This window comes from Chlorocebus sabaeus, chromosome 20 (genome assembly GCF_047675955.1).
Source record: "Chlorocebus sabaeus isolate Y175 chromosome 20, mChlSab1.0.hap1, whole genome shotgun sequence".
NCBI classification, from domain to species: domain Eukaryota; kingdom Metazoa; phylum Chordata; class Mammalia; order Primates; family Cercopithecidae; genus Chlorocebus; species Chlorocebus sabaeus.
In genome coordinates this window covers 48,136,483-48,162,154 of record NC_132923.1, presented here as the reverse complement: position 1 = coordinate 48,162,154, position 25,672 = coordinate 48,136,483, and the positions used below count along the sequence as shown (strand labels likewise).

Here is a 25,672-nt window from a genome sequence, read left to right as displayed (position 1 = left end):
GATGGATGGATTTATTTCTGTGCTGTCTTCTGTTCCATTGATCTCTGTGTCTTTTTTATGCCAGTACCATGCTGTTTTGATTACTATAGCTATGTAGTGTGTTTTGAAGTCAAGGAGTATGATGCCTCCAGCTTTGTTCTTTTTGCTCTGGATTGCTTTAGCTGTTTATGGTCTCTAGCTGTCTTTCTTGATGGTTAGGTGATTTTCTCTAGTAATGTGTTTTGATGGTTTGCCAGTTATTTTTGGTGTATTTCTTACAGGTTTTTGCTTTGCAGTTACCATGAAGCTTATGAAAAAAATCTTAAAATGAGATATTTTAAACTGATAACAACCCAACTTTGATTATAAAGATAGGAAAAGAAATAAAAAACAAGCTCTACATTTTAACTCCATTTTCTCCCACGTTTGTAATTTTTGATGTCCCATTTTACATCTTAAATTGCCCATCTCTTGGCAAATTAAAATAGTTACTATTTTAATAGTTTTGTCTTCAGCCTTCATAATTAAAGATGTAAGTGGTTTATGTACCACATTTATAGTATTACAGTATTCTGTCTTCCAGTATACTTACTAGTGAGTTTTATACCTTTAAGATGTTTTCTTGTTACACGTCAGAGTCCCTTTCTTCATTTGAAGAACTGTTTTTAGCATTTTTTGTTTGCTTGTATGTTTGAAACAGGGTCTCACTCTGTCCTTCAGGCTAGAGGGCAGTGTGTGATCATGGCTCACTGCAGTCTTGATCTTGATCTCCTAGACTTGAATGATCCTCCCACCCCAGTCTCCCAAGTATCTGGAACTACAGCCACACGCCACCACACCCAGCTGATTTTTTAATTTTCATTTTTAGTAGAGTCAAAGTCTTGGTGTGCCACCCAAGGCCTTAAGCTCCTGAGCTCAAGCAGTCCTTCCACCTTGGCCACTCAAAGTGCTGAGATTACAGGTGTGAACCATTGTTCCTGGCCTGTTTTGTTTTTTTTGTTGTTGTTTTTTTTTTTTGACATTTCTTGTAAGACATATCTGATGATGATAAATTCTTTTAGCTTTCATTTATCTGCCAAAGTCTTTATCTTTGCTTTATTTCTAAAGGATAGCTGTCCTGGGTACAGTATTCTTGGTTGACAATCCCACCCCCGCCCCCCACCCCAACCTTTTCTTTTCTTTAGCAATTTGAATATATCATCTTACTCGTCCTGACTTACAAGGTTTCTGCTGAGAAATCTATTGCTAGACAGATTGGAACTTCCGTATATGTTACTTGCTTCTTTTGTTGCTTTCAAAATCTTTTTGTCTTTGATCTTTGAGAATTTGATTGTAGTATTTCTTGGGGTAGACTTATTTGGGTTGTATCTGATTGGTAACTTTTGACCTTTCTATACCTGGGTATTTGTATCTTTCTCTAGTTTTGGGAAGTTTTGTGTTAGTATCTCTTTGAATAAGCTTTCTACCCCTTTGTCATTCTCAATTCCCTCTTGAAGCCTAGTAACCCAAATATTTGCTCTTTTGATACTGTCGCATGGTTATGTAAATTTTCTTCATTCCCTTTTACCCTTTTTAAAATTGTTTCTCCTCCAGCTATGTGTTTTCAAACAGCTTGTCTTCAAGCTCAGATTTTTCTATTTGATAGATTCTGCTGTTGATATTCTCTATTGCATTTTTCATTTTGTTCATTGTATTTTTCAACTCCAGGATTTCAGTTTGTTTAATCTCTCAAGTCATCTCTGATAAATTACTGAATTCTTCCCCTGTGTTTTATTGAAGTTCATTGAGTTTCCTTGAAACAGCTATTTTGAATTCTCTGAGACATCACACATTTCCATCACTTGAGGGTTGTTTCCTGGTGCCTTATTTTGTTTGTTTCATGAAATTATGGTTCCTAAATACTTTCTTAAAATTTTTCTTTGAGACAGAGTCTCACTCACTCTGTTGCCCAGGCTCGAGTGCAGTGGAGCGATCTTGGCTCACTGCAGCCTCTGCCTCCCAGGTTCAAGCAGTTCTCCAACCTCAGCCTCCTGAGTAGCTGAGATTACAGGCATGTACTACCACTGCTGGCTAATTTTTATATTTTTAGTAGAGACAGGGTTTTACCATGTTGGACAGACTGGTCTTAAACTCCTGACCTCAGGTGATCCACCCACCTCAGCCTCCCAGTTGTTGGCGTGAGCCACTCTGTCCGATCCCTGAGTATTCTTCATGCCTTTGGCCTGCCACAACATCTGAACATTGAGGGATTAGCTGTTTATTCCCCGTTCACAGTCTGGTGGTGGTTTGTTCCTGTTCTTCCAGAAATTCTAAGCAGGGCAATTATTGTGTTCTCTGAGCCCTTGGCCACTATCACTGTTTCAGCACTAGATGGCACCGTAAGCCCAGGTTTGCAGTGAATTCACAGTTGGTTTGTGTTCTGGCCCAGATCAACTAGGGGAGAGACTGGAGGGTAGTTTGTCTCTCTGGGTGTGTGAGTTTCCACCTGCGGCCAGGACACGTTAGGCACTGTGTCACTCTGCTCAGTGTTTGGGCCTCACCACGGCATGCTCCAAAACAACATTGTGTACCTGTTCCCTTCACCTCCTTTCAAGCATCAGTGTCTCCACACTGTGCTGCCTGGGGTTAAGGGAAGAGGTGGAGCAGGCAGTATTGTGGCCAGATGGCCACTGTAATACTAGGTCACACCCGAAAACCACAGCTGCCAAGACAAGCACAGCACAGGGGTATGCTCAAGACCCATGCAACTATGGCCTGCCTGCTGCTGAGGTTTATTTGTGGCTCAAGGCCACTGCAGACATAGTGATGTAGCCCAGAGTCCATTCCACTGAGGCCATGTCTCTCTGCCTGACACTGAAGTGAGTTCAGAGGCACGGTCTTTGGGTGCCAGCTTGGGGTCAGTGGGCCATCAGATTTTGCCTAGTGCGGAGTTTTACCATGGCAGGCTTGTCACCAAGTCAAGATCAAAGTCCTGCTTTTATATCCCTCTTTTTCCCCCAGTAGATGGAGTCAGTCTCCAAGCTGTGCTGCCTAGGGTTGGAAGAAGGATAATGGGGTCCCAGTCCTGCCACCAAGACTACTACATCCCCGGGGCACCAACCAGGCCCATACCACTATAACCTTCCTGCTGCTGAAGTTCACTTGTGGCCTGAGGCTACTGTAGATGCCAGGACACAAGTCTGTCACACTAAGGCCACAGGTTTCCACATAGTAGCAGGATGGGTCCTTCCTTGTCTGCGTACCTTGGTCTGCGGTTAAGGGCCATGGGGTTCTGCCTGGTGTTGGGTTTTACCGCGGCAGGCCCAGTACTGAGCAACAAGTCAAAAGTCCTGCAGTCACTTCCTCTCCTTACCCCAAGTGGGCTGTATCTCTCTCTCTGTGTGCTGTGCTTATAGTTGGGGGAGAGGTGGTTCAGGCATTGCACCTCTGTCTTTCCTCCCCTCTTCAGTTGATCTTTTCTTAGTAATGCTAAAGCCAGATACAGTCATCTCTGATCTGGTTCCTTGGCTCTTGTGAAGTTACTTTCATGCATAGATCACGTTCAAATTGATGTTTCTGTGGGGAGTCAGTCACTTGAGAGTCTTATTCTGCCATCTTGACTCTGCCTCTTCTCCAAATTCTATTTATCAGATAGAGGAAAGCATGAGTTCCTCAGCAATGACAGGTGTTCCTTAATTCTAAAGGGAGAATATTAAATAACATAATGGACAAGTCATTAAAAAACAAACAAAAAAACTAATCTGGCAAGCATAAGCCCTGCCCTCAAATTGCTCATAGTCTTTGAGGAGTGATCAGATAAAAAAGGGGGTAATTGTTTCAATAAGATACACAATATCAGAGCACACAGAAGAGGCATTCAACTAAATTCTAAAGAAAGGCATTGGACAGGAAATTGTTTCCCAGGAAGAGTTGTTCTTGATCTTTGAAACAAAGTAAAAGTTAACAGGGCCAAGAAGAGACTTGAAAGAGATAAAACTGAAGGAGAAAGGAGAGATGGTGCATACCAAAGGTGCAGCATGCTTAGTGGCTGAGCCAAGAGAGATGATTTCTTGAAGTAAAGTTTTATAATTTGATACAATTGGAGTTTAAGGAACAAAGTGCAAAGAAATGGGAGTTGAAGTAGGCAGTAAACGAAACTGTTAGGTATTTCTACTGACCTGTCAGAAATAAGGAATAATTTCCTGAGATACTAAGAGTACCATGAACAAAGAAATTTTGCAGACCTCTGGCTTTGTACATAATATTAAAGAACAAATCTGTGAAAGCGGTTCATAAAGTGTTTTCTGATGAATGTGTAAGGATTGAAACAAAAATATTTGGAGGAATGGAACTGGCTTAAACTAAACACTTTTTGCCTCAGTCCACTTTACCTGAAACTAGACAATAGGAATTTGGGATTTTATTCTTTGACAATAGGTATGTGCTAGTGTTTTTAACAACTAGCCAAGGGTAGACACTTAAACTTTGGAAGCCAAATGGATCGTACGACTTATATTCCATTATAAATACTGAAAAATCTAGACAGTATTTTGGCTCAGGTAGAAGATCATTGTTTATCTGTAGAGTGACAGATCAGAAATATAATTTCTAACAGGTGCAGGTGCAGATTACCTATTTTAGGAATTCTTAACCTAGGATCCATGGAACCTGGTATAATTATATGTAACAACATTAAATTTTCTTTGTACTGTTTTTTGTTGGAGTTTCAAAGAAATTCTTAGCTAGAAGCAGGCGGGGCATGTGATTCATGCCTGTAAACCCAGCACTTTGGGAGGTCAAGGTGGGAGGATCACTTAGGCCAGGAGTTTGAGATCAGCCTGGACAACATGACAAAATCCCATCTCTACCCAAAAAAAAAAAAAGAGAGATAGAGAGAGAGAGATGTTTATAGAAATCAACTAATCAACTGCTTCATATTTTGCATAATACACCTGCAGGCATAAGGTAAATTGATATGAGAACTAAGACTAGATCCCATATCACCCATTGGCTCACTTTTTTCACTATTTTGCATGATACATAATTTTTAGAAATTAAGATTGAATGTAGAAAGTATTCACATCAACTTATTTATATGGATGTGAGGAATTCTCAAAAAATTAAAGAATATCTTTGAATTAATGAGGTCTGTGATTCAAAGGTACAAAAAGGCTGCAGTGTTTCTTTTTCTTTTCCACGTCCTTCATAAACTCAAGTCCCCTCCCCAGAGGTAACCATTATCTGTGGTTTCTTGTGTTTCAGAATTTAAACATTTTAAATCCAATGGTATTATAGTAATGGACTTTGAAACAGTAAATGATACAGAAATAGCTAGAACATAACTTTGGTTGTTGTAAATGTAGATTAGCTGTGCTTAACTAACTGGATTTTCATTTTAAGGTGACTGTACTGTGTATTGTCTTAGCTTCCATCAATAGAACACAGTTTAGAGGTGTTCTCAAGTAATGATGCTTTTGTAGTGAGTCAACCAAATTACCAATTGGCATACTTAGTCTTGAAATAGACAGTTAGCCGTTCATGTCTGTGGATTCTTCATCTGCAGATTCAACCAATTGCAGATTGAAGTATTAGGGAAAAATAACAAATTAACTAAAAATAATACAAGTAATACAGCATAGCAACTATTTACTTACCACTTGTATTGTGTATTATAAATAATTAGAGAGTAAAGTAAGGGGTGTGTATTTAGATTATATGCAAATACTAAACCATTTTATATAAGTGATTTGGGCATCTTTAGATTGTGGTATATTGTGGGATCCTGGAACCAGCCTTCCACACATACCAAATAACAACTGTGTAAATGGAGTTCTGAATATAGTTTTCCCAAGCCCTAGTACATTTAATTTTTTAACTAAAAAGTGGTCATAAGGGTATCTATTTTGCCAGTATTATTTTTAAGAAGTTTCTTACAGAAGATAAAATTACTCACCTATTGAATTTTTTTATTTGTATAAATTTAAGGGATGCAAGTGTAGTTTTGTTACATGAATATATTGTGTAGTGATGAAGTCTGGGCTTTTAGTGTTTACCTATAGAATTTAATAGTACTTTTTATTTATTAAGTGACTACAGTGATCCAGTACTTGTATTTAGAACTTCATTTACAGCATTTGTGAATTATCACAATATCTCTAAAAGGTGGCCACTATTATTATTTAGATTTTGTAGACTATCAAAACTGAGTATTTGAAAAGTTAAGTAACTTGCCCAGGGTTCACAGTGTAGGGGCTGGGATCTAACGTGGGTTCCTAAGATACCAAAATCCGCTATCTTTATATAGCCTTTGTGTGTAGATTTGTTGTGTTCACTTTATTTTAATATAAATCTATTTGTCAAGTAATGGTACTTAGTGAGTGGCCAGTGAGTTCTTGAATTTATTATTTTGTGTGGTTATAATAAAAGTCAATAAGTAGTTGGTCTGTTGCTTATTAAGGAGATAAATATAGTTAACTGTAATGTAATCAAGAAAGACTCTCTTAGGCTGAAAACACTGCATATTTACTGAGCAGCCAACTCTCCTAAACTCCCACATTTGTATGTTTATTTTTTTCTGTAGGGGGATTCCCGAAGTCTTCCGTTTTCTGAGAATGTGAGTGCTGTTCAAAAATTAGACTTTTCAGATACAGTGGTGCAACAGAAATTGGATGATATCAAGGATCGAATTAAGAGAGAAATAAGGAAAGAACTGAAAATCAAAGAAGGAGCTGAAAATCTGAGGAAAGTCACAACAGATAAAAAGAGTTTGGCTTATGTAGACAACATTTTGAAAAAATCAAATAAAAAATTAGAAGAACTTCATCACAAGCTACAGGAATTAAATGCACATATTGTTGTATCAGATCCAGAAGATATTACAGGTATAGTAGTGCTTTATTTGATGTTTACATGGTATATTTTTTAAAAAATGTATCTTTTTAGAAAATAGTAAGTTTTGGTACATGAATAGTTTTTAGCTTTTCTGAAAGTACACAGACTTTTCTCTTTTGGTTAAGGTCTTATTTATATTCTGTTCAGAAGGGCAGAAGTTGGTAGGTATGGAAATTGAAATGTTTAGTTAGAATTTAATAACCCTAATGTATTCTCTCTTACTGTCTGTTGGTAGGACATTACTTAGAGTGAGTCTCCAGTATTAATGTTTCATGTTGAGTCAATCACATGCTCTTACCTGATTCATCCTGTAATCAACAGCACAAGTTTGCCAGCTGACTTAAAACTGTGTTCTTTGAACAAGAGATGGTTTTATTCTTTGCAGATATAATTAATCAGACCTATGGCCTTCATTCTTTGTGCTCTAAGCAACTGAATTAACAACTAAACTACTAGGCATAGTGTTCAAAAAGAAAAACACTATATGTGTTCACAAAGAAAAACAATAGAAAAAACTGTTACACGTTACTTTTATTTTCTTTAAGCATAGAAAATAAAAGGGAAAATATAACCTATGATTTCAATGTAAAAACATAATTTTTAAACAATAGAATTAATATTTATGTTGGAATTTTTTTAATGGTACAGAAAGTAAAAATTAAAAAACCACCTCTTTCTTTCTTAGACCGTCTCCTTAAAGGTAACATTACTTTTTGTTGTATATCCTTCCAGATAAAAAAAATTCTATGTTTGTGCCAGTATTCACCCATCAGTATGTATAGTCTTTCTTTAACTTTTTATACAAAATCTTATGTAAGATACATTTGGTCTTATCCTTGCAATAATAATTGCAAGGATATTTGCATTTGGTTCAAGGTCTCAAGACATTATCAATCTCTATAACTGTCAATTTTTTTATTTGCAAAGAAAAAGAGTATGAGAGTGTATAGAGTAATACACCTATAACATGGTAGAAAATTTAGAAGAACCTGTGTAATTAGCTAATAAATAATAGATGTAAGTAATTTTGATTTTGATTAAGAAAATACATAAATTTGGCTAAGAACCTTAAATATTTACCATCTCAAAAGTTGCAGAAAACGCTACTGATATTTAGTGTTCTTGTTAAAACTTGGTTTTCGACATCACTTTCAAAATCTGGGATTTAGGGCTTTTATTAGGAGACTCTCTATGTAGAGATTTCAACCTTGTAAGAATAATTGAAACTTTAAAATGAAAGAAGTAATAGGAAACCCAGCTTCTAATTTTGGATTGAAATAATCCCAAAGATACAAATTAATTTTTTCAGAATCACCAATCTAGTTAAAAAGAACCCTTCAGCTCTTCATCTAGTATTCTTACACACTCAGTAATTATGTTATAAATGGAAATAATGTATTATGAAAATGCTGTTTTTAGTAATATTACATAAACTTAGAAATAGCCTGTTCCATGGAACTCTGCCAAACTCTAGGTTTTTTTGGTTTTGTTTTGTTTTGTTTTGTTTTTGCCTGTTACATCTTTAAGAGCAGTCTAAAATAAGAAACAGCACTGAAGCTTTAAACTCTGTTTATTTAGAGAAATTTTCCTCCTCACAGAATACTGATAACTACCTTGTGATTCACTGGAATATAGAAGAGTTTTATCAACACGAGGAGCCCATTTGGTTTCCCCATTCCTTTTGTAAAAGTTAACTTTACTGTGGCCGGGCACGGTGGCTCATGCCTGTAATCCTAGCACTTTGGGAAGCCAAGGCAGGCAGATCACTTGAGGCCAGGAGTTCAAGACTAGCCAGGCCAACATGGTGAAACCCTGTCTCTACTAAAAATGTAAAAATTAGTTGACGTGGTGGCGTGTGCCTGTAGTTCCAGCTACTCAGGAGGGTGAGGCCTGAAAATTGCTTGAACCCAGGAAGCGGAGGTTGTGTTGAGCCAAGATCGTGCCACTGCACTCCAGCCTGGGCAACAGAGAGCAATTCTGTCTCAAAAAAAAAAAAAAAAAAATAGATTTATTGAAGTATAAATTACATATGACAAAATGCACATATTTTAAGAACATGATTTAATGATTTTTAATAAATGTGTGTGTGCACCCAGCTAACCATCTCTACAATCGATCCAGAACATTTTCATCACTTCAGTGGTTCTCGTATATTCCTTCCCAGCTAAACCATGATCCCCAACCCTGGCCATAGGAACCCACTGATCCATCTTCTATCACTTTAGATTGAATTTGTCTTTTCTAGTGTTTTATATAAAGAAATTACCTCCTTTAAGTCCTATCAAATTCCTGATCACCCTTAAAAACCAATTTTTAGGTATTATGATAGAACCTTCCATGACATTTTCTGGTCTATCTTCTCTGTGCTACTTTATCCATTCATTGTTGCATTGTAACGTATTTCTGTACATGTTTATATCACTTACTAAACTGTCTTCTCCTTGAGGGGAGGGACATGTGTTCACTCATCTATTTTAAAGGCTTATTACAGAAACTGAAACATAGTAGGTGTTCACTTGTGAATATTATATCTCAAAATAGAAAAATACCCAGCAAATCCACATCTTGTATTAGTCTTTAGAATTAGTATCAAAGCCTAATTATTATGACACTTGAAACATTAAATAACTTAGAAAACAAAGACTTAAGCCAGAAACTTATTATACTGACCATTTTTAATACTGACATTTCAGATAATTGGAGGGCAGATGATATATGAAATACAACTTTATACTGTGACTTCTTAATACTTCAGTTTGTTTAGACTTGATGAGTTCGTCAGATTTTTATTTCATTTTAAAAAATTCTGTTTGCAAATGGCACATTTACACAACTTGGTAATAAGTTATTTTTTTCTTTTTCCCATTTTACTAACTTAACAACATAAAAAGCAACAACCACAACATAGAGGATTAAAATGTCATTAATTTTAGGCCAGTTTGCCATAAAATTTTAGATGTTTTACCTTGCACACTAAGGTAAACTTATTTTAGATTAGGTCTGGCAAGAAGATTCAAGGACATTGTACTTTGCTTTCAGTTGTGAAAGGTATGAGTGGATTTATAACAGAAGTGTTTGACTAATTCCTGTTGTCTTGTGGGTACATAAGCTTAGTAAGCAGAACAAATGACTTAAGGAAAGAGTGACAGAATTTAAATCTGCATTGTATAAATAATTACTAAGTGGTAGGGGACTTGTTCCTTTTTTTTTGAGATGGAATCTCCCTCTGTCACCAGGCTGGAGTGCAGTGGTGCAATCTCGGCTCACTGCAACCTCCGCCTCCCGCATTCAAGTGATCCTCCTGCCTCAGCCTCCCAAGTAGCTGGTACTACAGGCTCCACGCCACCACCCCCAGCTAATTTTTGTATTTTTAATAGAGGCAGGGTTTCATCATGTTGGCCAGGATAGTCTTGATCTCTTGACCTTGTGATTCGCCCACCTTGGCTTCCCAAAGTGCTGGGATTATAGGCGTGAGCCAACCCACCCGGCCAGGGACTTGCTTTTAATTCACCTCTGTAATAATGATCTCTTTGAATCTTTAGTTCATTGTTTGTAAAATAAGGATTTTTATCAGGTGAACTTTTAAACTATAAAACTCTGAAATATTCCTTATTGTAATGTCAAGGTCTGATTGTTTGAGAAAGTTATTTGTATAATAAATGTATTAATTCTTAATAGTAGTAGGAAATGAATTATTTATTTTCTCATCATGCCCATGATACTCTGAGCTTCTTGTTCATCTTCCATGTACTTTAAAGATGATCATATGATTTTTGCCTGTAAGATTATCCCCATAGGAGCAGAAAAATCATTTAAGAAAATTCAGCATTGTTTCATGATAAAAAATTCTGTGAACAAATTAGGTATAGAAGAAATGTTTCTCAACACAAGAAGGTCTATATATGACAAGCCCACAATTAACATTGTACTTAATGGTGAAAAGCTGAAAGCTTTTCTTCTAAGATCAGGAACAAGATCAGGATGCCCACTCTGAACACTTCTTTTCAGCATAGTCTCTAATCCCTAGCTAGAGCACTTAGGCAAGAAAAAGAAATAAAAGATACACAAATAGGAAAGGAAGAAGTGAAATTGTCTGTTTGTGAACAACACAATCTTACATATATGTATAAAATTCTAACACCATAAAGCTGTTAGATCTAATAAAGGAATTCAGTCAAGTTGCAGGATACAAAATCAGCATACAAAAGTCAGTATCATTTCTATATACTAACTATATAATATCAGAACAAAATTAAAACAATCTCATTAATAGCATAAAACATACCTAGTAAATTTAACCAAGAATTGAAAGATCTCTGTATAGAAAACTATAAAACATTGATGAAAGAAATTGCAGATGGTACAAATAAATGGAAAAATCTCCTGTGTTCATGAATTGGAAGAATTAATATTGTTAAAATGTCCAGACTACCCAGTGTGATCTACAGATTCAAGGTAATTTGTATCAAAATCCCAATATATTCTTCACAGAACTAGAAAAAAAAATCCTAAAATTTGTATGGAATCAGAAAAGACTCTGCACCATCTTGAGCAAAAGGAACAAAACTAGAAGCATCACATTACCAAATTGCAAAATATTACAAAGCTATAGTAATCCAAACAGCATGGTAATGACATAAAAAATAGACTCATTAACCAATGGAATAGAAAAGAGAGCCCAGAAATAAACCCATGCAATTCAAGTCAATTGATTTTTGACACATCTGCTGAGAACACATGGTGGGGACTAGAGAGTCTTCAATAAATGGTGTTGGGAAGACTGGATATCCACCTGCAGAAGAATGAAAATGGATCTTTATCTTACCCTTATACGTAATACCTTTATATCTTATACCTTTAAACCTTATACCTTTATACCTTATACCTTTATTTTATCTTATACATTTATAAGACTTAAATGTCGGTCATTAAACTATGAAACTGCTAGAAGAAAATATAGAGGGTAAACTCTTTGACATTGATCAAGGCAGTGATTTCTTGGATAAAAGCAGAGGCAACCAAAGCAAAAACAGATAAATGGGTTTGCATCAAACTGGATACTTCTGTACAGCAAAGGAAACAATTAACAGAGTAAAGAGACAACCCAAAGAACAGGAGATAATATTTATAAATTGTGTATTGGATAAGGGGTCAATAAGGAACTCAGACTACTGAATTCAAGGAAAAGAAATAATCTTATTTTAAAAATGGGCAAAGGACCTGAGTAGACATTCATCAAAAGAAGTCATACAAATGGCCAACAGATAATATAAAAAAATGATCAGTATCTCTAGCCATCAGAGAAATGCAAATTAAAACCACCATGAGATACCACCTCATGCCTATTAGATTGGCTATTGTCAAAAAAATGGAAGATAAGTGTTGGCAAGGATATGGAGAAAAGGAAGCCTGGTGCATTGTTGGTGGTATTGTAAAATTAGTATGGCCACTTGGGAAGACAGTGTGGCGGTTTCTGAGAAAACTAAAAATAGGATTATTATATAATCCAGCAATTCCTCTTCTGGGTATATATTTAAAGAAATTGAAATCAGCATGTCGAAGAGATGTCTGCACTCTTATGTTCATTCCAGCATTATATAGCTAAGATATCCAAACAACTGAAGTGCCCATCAACAGACAAATGTATTTTTAAGACATGGTATATAAACACAGTACAATACTCTTCAGCCTTAAAGATGTAGGAAATTCTGCCATTTGCAACATGAATGAACCTAGAGGACCTTATGCTAAATGAAATAAACCAGACACAGAAAGACAAATAGCTAATGACCTCACTTATGTGTGAAATCTTAAAAAGAGAAACTCATCGAAGTAGAAGAGAATGCTGATTACCAGAGGCTTGAGCTAGGGAGGGGGAGGATGGGTAAATGGGAAACAGGAAGATGTTGGTCACAGGTTAAAAAGTTTTAGACAGGAGGAATAAGTTGTGATCTATTACACAGCCTGGTGACTATAGTTAATAGCGATGTATTGTATACTTCAAAATAGCTAAAGGAAAGGTTGTTAAATCTCACTGCGAATAAATAAATATGTGAGGTGATAGATACCCTAGCCTAATTTGATCATTCTACAATGTATAAATGTAATGAAACATCACATTGTACCCCATAAATATTTAATTTGTTGATTAGAAATAAAAATAGTTTAAAGGGGTATTGTTGTCATCCTATGTGGAAATTACGGTGATGGTTAGCTGAGGCTAAATGTACCTTATGAAAAAAGATTACTCATCTCTGTAAAATGGAGGGATAATCTAAGCCTTAGTTGGAACCTGACACTCATTTGGGAAAGAGCCAGTTTCCTGAATCTTGGTTTCTTTAAGTATATAATCACTGAAGAAGACTATAAGAACATTTTTTATATTTTATTAAGTATAGATAATAATTTGGGTAGTGTATAGTCTCTGTTTTCATCTCGGTTTTCTTGTGCCATTCTTATATTTTCAAACTCCACCAAGCTTAGATTGGTTTCTACTTATTAATTTGGTGAATGTTTTCTTTAATATTTGAAATATTCAGAAGGGAAATACTAATTTAGTAATATACCTAATATTATATTGGGATTTTGTGGCGTTAATCTTAGCAAATTATTCTAAATTCCTAAAATATATCTGTATTGAGGGAACTTTGTTCATGACTAAAGAACAGTTTATGGTCTTGGATGAATAGAAATGAAGATTTAATTTTCTTTTTATCTGTTGCCCTGCCCACTTCAATAGTGTGATCATTAGTAAGTTGCTCTTTTCAACTCCTAGATTTGTTTCCTCATCTTTAAAATCATGAGATTAAATGTATAGATTCCCTAATACTTGAATTCTTTTTATGATGTATTTTCTAAAACAGTTAATATGTAGTAAAATTGTATATGTATTTTTAGTATACCTCTCCATGAATTTTAAGATAAATTCGTCTAACTGCCACCACATTCAGAAAAAGGAATACTTCCAATGCCCTATAAATCTCCCTCGTATTCTTTCTTTGTAGTCACACCCTTCCTCACCTCTGTATGCCCTGACAACCACTGATCCGTTCTGTCACTATAGTTCTCTTTTGAAGAATGTCATGTACATAGAATTATAAAGTATATAAGTCTCTGAGACTTCTTTCCCTCCGCATATTGCCTTTGAGACTCCTTCAAGTTGTTGTATGTATCAGTAGTTCATTTTTTTTTTATTCCTGAGCAATAGTTGATTGTATAAATGTATTATAATTTATCCATTCACAAAGAACATTAGGGTGGTTTTCCAATTTTTGGCAATTATCAGTAAAGCTGCTATAAATATTCATGTACAGGTTTTTGTGTGAATAAAGTTTTTGGTTCACTGTAGTAAATACTGAAGAGTAGGATTGCTGAGTCATATGGAAGCATATGTTTAACATTATAAGAAGATAACTGGGCACAGTGGCTCATGTCTAAAATCTCAGCACTTTGGGAGGTGGAAGTGGGGGAATCATTTGAGCTCAGGAGTTTGAGACCAGTATGGGCAACATAGTGAGACTTCATCTCCACGAAAAATTTAAAAATTAGCCAAGTATGGTGGTGTGCACCTGTAATCCCAGCTACTTGGGAGGCTGAGGTGGGAGGATTACTTGAGCCTGAGAGTTTGAGGCTACATTGAGCCATGATCGTGCCACTGCACTCCAGCCTGGGCAACAGAGCAAGACCTGGTCTTTAAAAAGAAGGAAATAAACTGCCAAATATATTCTAGAGTAGTGATATTTTTCATTCCCACCATCAGTGAATGAGAGTTCCAGTTGTTCCACATTCTCTCCAGCACTTGGTATTGTTCATATATTTTTAAACCAGTCTAACAAGTATGTAGTAGTTAATACACATTATCGTCATAGAGGAAATTAAGAAAAATAGAGCAGCACCATCTTAAGGAGAATTTATGAAAGAACAGTGCATGCCCTGCGTACAGAGTTATATGCAGAATGAAGAAGTCTCCTCTAATGATAGGTGCAGTTTTCAAACATTAAGATATTGCAGATAGAGGCAGTTCTGTAATTTTTATACCTAGGTTGCTTGTTTTACCTTAAAAAATTATTCTAACTCAATCACGTGAACCCAGGAGGTGGAGGTTGCAGTGAGCCAAGATTGAGCCATTGCACTCCAGCCCAGGCGACAATGCGAGACTCCATCTCAAAAAAAAAAAAAAAAAAAAGAAAAATTCTAACTCACAGTGTTACCCTTGCCTATTTTTGTAACATATTAAGAAAGCTTAAACCAGAGGTTGTATTAGTTATAAAATATTTAACCAAAATTAGTTCAGTTGGTGATATATGACAAGGGTTATCCCAAGTATATAAAATAGCCAATTAAGCCTCCTTTAATAATTGAGCATTCATTACAACCTGAGCAGGTTCCAGATGGCTATAAAAGGTAAAGTATCTTTCTTTAAATAAGAAAGTTGGACTTTAGGAGATGTATAAAGTTAATGTAATGGTAACACGTGGCAAGATTCTGGAGCAGTTTATTTTTAAGATAGTAACTTAGAGACTTACAGGAGAAAGTATGTTAAGAATATAGATAAATAGTAAGCTAGTGATTTTATATAATATTGACCTTATTAATTTAGATTTGGCTAAGTTTATTTCAACTATTAATATCTTTCCCTTTAATTGTTTAATGCAGTAAACAGTGTTTCATAAGCAGACATCCTGGCTATACAAGTACCACTTTATGAATATTGGACGTAGAGTGCCAGCTTGCTATAAAATAAAGACTAAAGGTTATATTATCTGAGATGTCATCCGGCTGCACTATTAAATGGTTGTGTGGTGTATTACCACTTGGAACCTGTCGAGACCTTGGTTTTCTCATTTGTAGAATAAGAGGAACAGACAATATGTACCCTCTCTAGGGTGTTTTGTGAACGCAGTATTTTGATAGCTTGAGGAAAAGCATGAGACATCCAAGGCCATCTAAGTCTGAACATGAAACCCCATTTGGATGTAAAATAAAGTCTGAGGAGGCTTTCCTGGGTCTGGGAAGTAAAGACTCAAGAATTCAACCATATTCCTAATCTCCAAGACAATCAAGGAATCAGGGTAAGGCTAGACCTTAAATAGTCAGAAGTCCTCTAAGAAGGATCGGGATTGCTACTGTGTTCTAGAACTCTGTTTCATCTTGTAAGCCAACTGCTCAGTTGTGGTTTTAAAGAAAATACGAAAAGCACCAGAAACAGCAATCTATTGCTCTACACGTTTTGGGGGAATCTAACAAATTCAGTATTTACTCGTTATTCTGGCATTGGGAAATCTTATCCTTAAGGAAATTTTAATCATATCCTATTTTCTGGTGACTTCCAAAGCTGTATCTCCAGCTAGGCTGTGTTTTCTGGGCTTCATCTGATAGTTTATAGCTGCCCTTTTGGATTATTACCTGTATGTCCTGTTGGCTTTGCCTCTCATCATGTCTAAAATTGAACTCTTCCTTTCTTGGACCGCTATCTCTGAATCTTTCTCTGTGTTTTCTGCCCTGTTAGTGGCGTGACCCAGTAATCTATAACTGAAACCTGACTTTTTAAACCTTTTTCCCCACCTTCAACCTTCATTGTAAGTTTGTAAGTCACCAAACCTTATAGATTCTACCTCTGATAACAGGACTGAAATCTGTATCTCCTCTCCATCTTTACTGCCACAGAGTACAAATTCAGTATTTCTTTAATTCAACATAAACACTACTGTCAGCATTTTTTAAAATCTAGAATTCAGATTCAGTCCTGTTAGTTACTTGATTTAAACTTTTCAGTGGATCTTCATTTGCTACAGAATACAGTACAAATTTGCAGCATGGTAGAGATGCCTTTCAAATGGTCTGGCATCTGCCTCTATTATTTCAACGTTTTCTGCTACTAATCCCAGCTCTAGTTTTTTTCTCCTATCCCTATGTTTTCTCTTTTTTACCTCTTTTTTTTACCTCTCTATACTTATGCACATGTGTGTGTGTAGATTAGCAGAATCTAGGTAATGGGTATATGGGTGCTCACTGTAAAATTCAACTTTGCAGTATGTTTGAAAATGTTCATATATACACACATACACTCTGGTATGTATAGACACATATACATACAGGTACATACAAAGTGTCCCTTTTATATATACATACGTTATATTTTTACACACATATACATAAACACACACACACCTGACTCTAACCTCTTTGAGAAGAGGAATTTTGCCACCTGTACACAGGGTTGTCCTTTGCATAATACTTGGCAACATATGATGTAACTAGTTCCCTGTATTAAGTTCCCTCTGTCCAAAATAACTTGCATAGTTTATTTGTCAGCTAGATTCTTCAATGGCAAAACCTTTCTATACTATACAATAAACTTAGAATACTTACATGCTGTTGTTGGCCATGTTCTGTTTATATCGTTTTAGCTTCAATTCCACAAATTAGATCTAAACATTATTGTTCTATATAGTCATTGTTGATTTATAGTTACCCACATGCTGACCATTTTCTTTGTTCATGCTTCTCAGACATACCTTCTAGAATGATCTTTTCTTGTACTTCCTAAAGTACAGTAGATACTTTAGAAAGACGATTTCCCCTTTATATACAATTCTAAGTTGACATTTATTTTCTTTCAGCACTTAGAAACTATTATTTCGTGGTTGTCTGGATTCTACTCTTGTTGATGAAACAGGTGCCAGTCTCATGGTTGAAGCCATGTAGATCATCTAGTTTCTATTAAGATATCCTTTGTCTTCAGTGTTCTAGACTTAAAGTATAATGGCATAGATTTCATTTCATTTGATTTGCTTGGGATTTGTTGGGTTTCCTAAATCTGAGATTTATGTATTTCATCAACTTATGGGAAATTGTTAGCCTCTGTCCCTTTGATTGTTGTACCTTCTGTTTTCCTTCTACGTAGTTTTTCAGGAACTTTAGATACATATTAATTTCTTCAAATCTATCTCCATTTCTCTAATAGTTTCTTCACCTGTATCAAACTTATTCTTTATCAAATATTGTGTTTCTAATTTTGTTATTACATTTTTTTTTTAATGCTAGAGGTTCTATTTTGTTAATCTTGGTAATTTTGATAGTCTCTTGTCCCAGTTGATACCCCTTGCATTTAGCTTTACATATTTAACATACTTATTTCACAGTCTCTATAGGATAAATACAATAAGTGAAATCTTTACAAGGCTAATCCTGTAATTTTTTTCTCATGGTGAATTGTTTTCTGATTGAGATTTGTGATTTGTAATTATGTGCTGGAACTGTCTGTGTTATAATTTGGTGGAATGCAGATTTGCTATATTTTTTTAAAATTTGCCAGTTTTTTATTTATTTTGTTGCCACATAATGGAACACCTACGTATTCAGAATTGATGCATATTTCTGGTGAATTGAACCTTCTATTATAATGAAATGACTTATCTGTAATCTTTCTGTCTTGAAGTATTTTTTGCCTTAAAGTATCTTTTGTCTGTTATCAATACAGGTTGTGGGTTGAGGTTAGTGATTGTGTGGAATACCTTTCTTCCATTTCGTTACTTTCAGCTTTTCTGTATCATGTTTTAGATATGTTTCTTAAAATAGCATATAGTTGGATTTATTTTATTCATTTGTTTTTACCTAATCTAATAATCTCTTTTACCTGGATCATTTAGCCTATTTAAATGATTGCTATTACATTTGGCTTTATATTTAGTATCTTATTTTGTGCCTTTAATGTTTCTTTTTCTTTCTTTTCTTGCCATTTTCAGACTATTTTTTAAGAATCCATTATTAAAAGTTTGATTGTTTTGGAAATTGATTCATTTAGATAGTACATCATGCATACTTATCAAAGGCAGTAGTCTGATTGCTGTTTTTATCTCTCGGACAATTCGAAGGCTTTAGAATGCTTTTATTTACTTATACCCTAGCTTATATTTTACTGTCTTACTAGGTTGGTGCAAAATTAATTGCAGTTTTCGCCATTGTAATTCTATTTTTTTAAAACCCCTTCATGACTTTTTTTATTGGTTTATATGGTGGTCCTTTAAAATCACTCACATCTAAGCCACTTTATCTGTTCTTTGTTATTTCTTTTTTGACCTACCAATTAGAATCACTTTTCTTCTTCCCAGAGTACATCCTTTAGCATTTTAAATTTTTAATGAGTCTGTGAAAAACTGTTTTCATCTTTGTCTGATAATATTTTTATTTTGTCTTCACTGTTGAAAGATATTTTCATTGGATATATACAACCTTTATTAGTTCATTCTCACACTACTGTAAAGAAATACCCAAGACTGGGTAATTTATGAAGAAAAGAGCTTTAATTGGCTTATGGTTGCACAGGCTGTACAGGAAGCATGATGCTGGCATCTGCTAGGCTTCTGGGGAGGCCTCAGAAAACTTTCAATCATGGTGGAAGGCAAAAGGGAAGCATACACGTCTTATATGGTCAGAGCAGGAGCAAGAGAGAGAGTGGGAGGGGCTACACACTTTTAAAAACCCAGATCTCACTATCGTGAGAACAGCACCAAGGGGATGGTGCTAAACCACTCATTAAAGACCCACACCCATGATCCAGTCATCTCCCACAAGGCCCCACATTCAATATTGGGGATCCCAGTTTGACATGAGATTGGGGCAGGGACACAGATCCAAACCATATCACAGTCTAAGGAGGTAGTTGTATCCTTTAACATAAAGAAGCTGTCATTTCACCTTCTTCCACCTTTCAGTGTTATTGCTGAAAACTGCCATAAATTTAACTAATTCCTTTGAAGGTACCCTTTCTCTGACTGCTGTGAACACTTTGTCTTTGATGTTCTGAAGTTTCACCGTGATATGTCCAAGTATGAACTTTTTTTCCCCTATATGTTTGTGCTTGGGGTTGATTGGGTATCCTGAATCTGTGGATTGGCATTTTTATTAGTTCTTAAAAGGTGATAGTCATTATCTCTTTATATATTATCTTCAAGTCACTATTTTTCTTCTGAAGCACCATAAGATATATTGGAGCTTATTTTTTTTTTCCTCTGTGTCTCTTTATGTCTCATTTTTCCTTTCTCTTTTTAAAAAACTTAGCTATTTTTCAGTATTAATCTGCTATTTTTCTGTGTCTGGTCTGCTGTTAAACTCAGTCATTAAAATAGCTAAGAACACAGCACTCAAGATGCTTGTAGTCTCAGAGGAAAAACAGATGTGAAAACAGATCATTATAATACTGTGTAGTACACATTTCAATGGAGGGACGAAAGTATACTTTGAAGATATATTAGACTGGAGAATGGTTAGGGAAGGTTTTCTGGAGAAAGTAATGCCTAAACTAACAATAGTATTGAAGAAAGCAATTGCATTTTATTAGAAAAGTTTTGAACACAGAATTTGACAAGGAAAAATAGTAGTGGAGAATTAGCTTGGAGCTAGATAGCATAAGACCTTTAATGCCTAACCGTGAAGTTGGGACTGTATTTGGTAGACATGGCTATTAAAAATATTTTGGTGGAGGAATTAATCTTGTCTACTTTCCATCTTAAAGCATAACAATTTATATTGGCTAAATGTGTGTAAAGGTGTGACTTTATGGGCTTATCTCCAGTGCATTGTCTACTGTAACTTATACATGCCTAAAATCTCTTTGATCTAATATGTAAACATTAAAGCAAGTTTATTGAATTTGTATAACATACATTTTGAATTGCATAATGTTTAGAAGGTTAGAAGCATGCATAATTTCTTATAATACCCCCAAGAAAACTTTTTCAGTAATATTAGCAATATATGCAGCAAATGGAAATTTGTTTTTTGTTGTAATCATGGGGTTTAATTTCTTTAGCCAGCAAAGTATGTATTTAAGAGCAGATTCACCTCTTTTTAAATGTAAAGGCAGTTGTTAAGAGTAGAAAAATGATAACCATTTTATAGAGTTTTTAAAATTTTTTTTGAATGGTGAGAGTATTAATGGGGAGCAGGAGGTTCTAATTATCCTTGTTTTGAAATATGTTTCACTATGAGAAGAAGAGTTTAAGAAATATACTGGCAACTGTATGTTTTATCGTGCTCAAATTTACTATAAAGTACAAGGAAGAAAATTGGAGAGAAGAAAGGTAGTGTGTAGGAAAGCAGGTTCAAGGGGAAAATAGATGAAATCCAAGGGTGAGGACAGTGTTTCTCTGATTTCTAAATGGGAAAAATAGTGAACTTTATAAAGTTTACTTCATATAAGACATATTTAAGGTTAAATTTCTGCCTTGGTGTACACTTTCGTGACCTTTGCAAATAAATTCTCTAAGTTTCAGATTTTTTATTTTTTTATTTTTTTATTTTTTTATTTTTTTGAGACTGAGTCTTGCTCTGTCAGCCAGGCTGGAGTGCAGTGGCGCGATCTCCGCTCACTGCAAGCTCCGCCTCCCGGGTTCACGCCGTTCTCCCGCCTCAGCCTCCAAGTAGCTGGGTCTACAGGTGCCCGCCACCACGCCCGGCTAAATTTTTTTTGTATTTTTAGTAGAGACGGGGTTTCACCGTGTTAGCCAGGATGGTCTCGATCTCTTGACCTCATGATCTGCCCGTCTCGGCCTCCCAAAGTGCTGGGATTACAGGCGTGAGCCACCTCGCCCGACCCAGATTTTTTTATTTGTAAAATGAAGTTACATTGCAAACCTTTATGAGTTCTTGGGAAGATTAAATGAGCAGAAATACTGGCTACTTAGCTGAGCCCTGACTTGTAATATTATTGAGCCCTTATTACATTTTAAGCGTCAACCTAAGCACTGTATAGGCTTTGTTTTTACAGTAACCCTCAATTTGTGGCTAAGGAAACTGTAGCACAGAGATGTTAAGTAAGTATATAATCAAGACCATACCAATGAGTAGCAACCACAGGATTTTAACCCAGGCATTCTGACCTCAGAGCCCTGGTTCTTAACCATTTTCTCATTTCTTATATTCCTGTAATCATTATTAAAACTGAGGATATACGTTTCCTTAAGAACAGTGTTATGTAGTATTTTTACAAATTCACAGACTGTCAGATCAATGGATATATCTTTTTTTTTTTTTTTTTTGAGACAGAGTCTTGCTCTGTCACCAGGCTGGAGTGCAGTGGCACAATCTCGGCTAACAGTAACCTCTGCCTCCTGGGTTCATGCGATTTTCCTGCTCAGCTTCCCGAATAGCTGGGACTACAGACGTGCACCACCACGCCCACCTAATTTTTGTATTTTTAGTGGAGATGGGGTGTCAGCATGCATGGTCTTGATCTCTTGACCTCGTGATCCACCTGCCTTGGCCTCCCAAAGTGCTGGGATTACAGGCATAAACCACCGTGCCCAGCCAAATATTTCAATATCTTAGTACAACCTGCTGTAATGTTTAAGAGTCTATTCTATAGTATCTCTAACAAATTGTAATCTGTCTTTTGTATAAGTGCTTCCAGAGACGAGACTTTATTACATTTTAAGACAAGCCATTTTATTGTTAGATAACCCAAAACATAAGGAATTTATGTTGTGACAAAAATTTTGCCCTTACTACCTTTTTACTCATTGGTTCTAATTCTCTGTCTTGTGGGGAAATAGTAAGTGGACAGCTTTCATAGACAAATATTTAAATGTTTAGACAGGAATCATTTTTCCTTCTCATCCTAGGCTAAACACACCATCAACTGTTTTACAGACAACACATTTTCATACTCAACTAAGGGCCTTCTATTCTGAATGCATTCCAGTTCTGTAAAAAAATGTGCTTACTATAAGCTATCTTTATATACCAAATTCTGTGTAATTTACATTTCTTACAAGATTCTGATATCATTTATACAAAAAGAGAGAAGAAAATTAAAATGTTCCCAGATCTGTTCAGGCATTGTTATAATGTGTAGTTCATTTATGGACTCAACAGAGATACTCTTCATACGGTGGGTACTGCTAGTTAATATTTATTGCATATTTACTATGTACCACACCTGTTTCTAAGCTCTGTAAATATAATTTATTTAATCTTCACTATAATCTTGTGAGGTACATGCTGTTTTCACTATTTAACACATGAAGAAAATAAGGCACAGAACTGTGAAGTACCTTACCCTATATTACATGATTTGTACTGAATCTCAGTATCAAAACTGAGACTCAAACCTGGGCAGTCTTAACCACTATACTAGATATATACTAAGTTGCTCTTTTGTGATTTGATTTGAAAACTTACCTACATTTTATATCAGTTTTTTTGGGCAGCCCATTTGTAATTTGGGGACTTCAGTTAGAACAGAAACCTTTTCTGAATTAATTGTGTGGCTTTGCCTGTTTCCTGATGTATAAAGTATGGATAATATCTGTCTCAAAAGGTTATTCTAAGGATTTATATGCACACATACACGTGTTCGGGCAGATATCATTAAAGCACTATTATTTTACATCCTAGCCTAGTATCTCTATTATTTATTTATTTATTTATTTATTTATTTTAGAAACAGCATCTGACTTGGTTACCCAGGCTGGTCTCAGACTCCTGGCCTTAGGTGATTCTGCTGCCTTAGCCTTAATATCTATATTTTTATATTAATTAACAAATTATAATTGCATGTGTTTGAATTAGTGATTTTTTAAAGGGAATATAAAACAATATGAAATACATTCATTAAAATGGTTAATCACACCATCTTATATTGTAGAGGAGTGAAGGGAACCTTGAAACACAAAGGTAAAGTAACTTGGAGCTTAGGCAGTTTTCCAGTGATGACCAAGTTACTTATCACCTAGAACAGGGTAGTACCCTAGTCTTCTAGCTTTTTTAGAAGTAAAGGGACCTAGTGTGGATAACAATACAAATACTAGGCCGGGCGTGGTGTTTGGGAGGCCGAGATGGGCGGATCAGAAGGTCAGGAGATCGAGACCATCCTGACTAACACGGTGAAACCCCGTCTCTACTAAAAATACAAAAATTAGCCGGGCGCGGTGGCGGGCATCTGTAGTCCCAGCCACACGGGAGGCTGAGGCAGGAGAATGGCGTGAACCCGGGAGGCGGAGCTTGCAGTGAGTGGAGATTGCGCCACCGCACTCCAGCCTGGGCGACAGAGCGAGACTCCGTCTCCAAAAAAAAAAAAAAAAAAAAAAAAAAAAATTACAAATACTAAACTTAAAATATGAAGAATTTTGATTGAAGGTAAGTGTTCCAACCGGCCGGGCGCATACCTGTAATCCCAGCACTTTGGGAGGCTGAGGCAGGTGGATTATGAGGTCAGGAGTTCAAGACCAACCTGGCCAAGATGGTGAAACCCTGTCCCTACTAAAAATACAAAAAATTAGCCGGGCGTGGTGGCAGGCGCCTGTAATACTAGCTACTCGAGAGGCTGAGGCAGAGAATTGCTTGCAGCCAGGAGGCGGAGGTTACAGTGAGCCGAGATCACACCACTGCACTACAACCTGGGCGACGGAGTGAGACTATCTCAAAAGAAAAAAAAAAAAACATAGAAGTGTTTCAATAATAATGGATTATCCAGAATAAGATGGTTCTTTTTGAAGTTTTGTTTTTGCAAAATGAAAATTATTTACTTGGAAAATTATAATTTTCAAAATCTGCAGGCATTGATTTTTTATGCATTAATAGTTCTCATTTTTATTTTATTCTAGGACAAATTTATTTCCATGAAGCTCATCTTTAAATGGCACATGTTTTGAATTTTTAGGGACTTTACTAACACAGAGATTTTGAAAATATTCCCATTCCTAAAATCATAGAAATCTGTAAAGCAACATATTATGCTTTTTTTTTTTTAACTTTTATTTTAAGTTTAAGGGTACCTGTGAAGATTTGTTATATAAGTAAACTTGTGTCTTGGGGGTTTATTATACAGATTATTTTGTCACTCAGATATTAAGCCTAGTACTCAATAGTTGTTTTTCATGTTCCTCTCCCTCCTCCCACCCTCCACACTCCAATAGGCCTCAGTGTCTGTTGTTCTCCGCTATGTGTCCATGTGTTCTCATCATTTAGCTCCCACTTATAAGAAAGAACATGTGGTATTTGGTTTTGTGTTCCTGCATTAGTTTGCTAAGGATAATGGCCTCTAGCTCCATCCATGTTCCTGCAGAGGACATGATCTCTCTCTCTCTCTCTTTTTTTTTAATGGCTATATAGTAGTCTATGGTGTGTGTGTGTGTGTGTGTGTGTGTGTGTGTGTGTGTGTGTTTATATATATATACACACACACATTTTCTTTATTCAGTCTGTCATTGCTGGGCATTTAGGTTGATTCCATGTCTTTGCTACAATGAATATACACATGTATGTGTCCTTATGATAGAACCATTTATATTGCTTTGGGTATATACTCACTAATGGGATTGCTGGGTCGAATGGTATTTCTGTCTTTTGGTCTTTGCAGAATCTCCACACTGTCTTCCACAATAGTTGAACTAACTTACACTCCCACCAACAGTGTATAAGCATTGCTTTTTCTCTGCATCCTCACTAGCCTCTGTAATTTTTTGACTTTTTAATAATAGCCATTCTGAGCCGGGTGCAGTGGCTCACGCCTGTAATCCCAGCACTTTGGGAGGCCGTGGCAGGCAGATCACGAGGTCAGGAGTTCGAGAGCAGCCTGACCAACATGGTGAAACCCCGCCTATACTAAAAATACAAAAATAAGCCCAACATGATGGCGTACGCCTGTAATCCCAGCTACTCAGGAGGCTGAGGCAGGAGAATGACTTGAACCTGGGAGGCAGAGGTTGCAGTGAGCCAAGATGGCGCCACTGCACTCCAGCCTGGGTGACAGAGCAAGACTCCATCTCAAAAAAGGAAAACAAACAAAGCCATTCTGACTGGTGTGAGATAGTATCTCATT

At 36.0% G+C, this 25,672-nt stretch overlaps 1 protein-coding gene across 1 annotated transcript in view; it reads left to right on the top strand.

Annotated features, from left to right (window-relative positions):
* Window positions 1–25,672, top strand: part of PKN2 (protein kinase N2) — a 161,015-nt gene that overhangs the window by 63,056 nt on the left and 72,287 nt on the right. Inside the window, exon 2 of the mRNA XM_007978053.3 lies at window positions 6,539–6,839. Within this exon, the coding sequence (XP_007976244.1) occupies window positions 6,539–6,839 (301 nt within the window). The remainder of the gene's footprint in view (window positions 1–6,538; window positions 6,840–25,672) is intronic.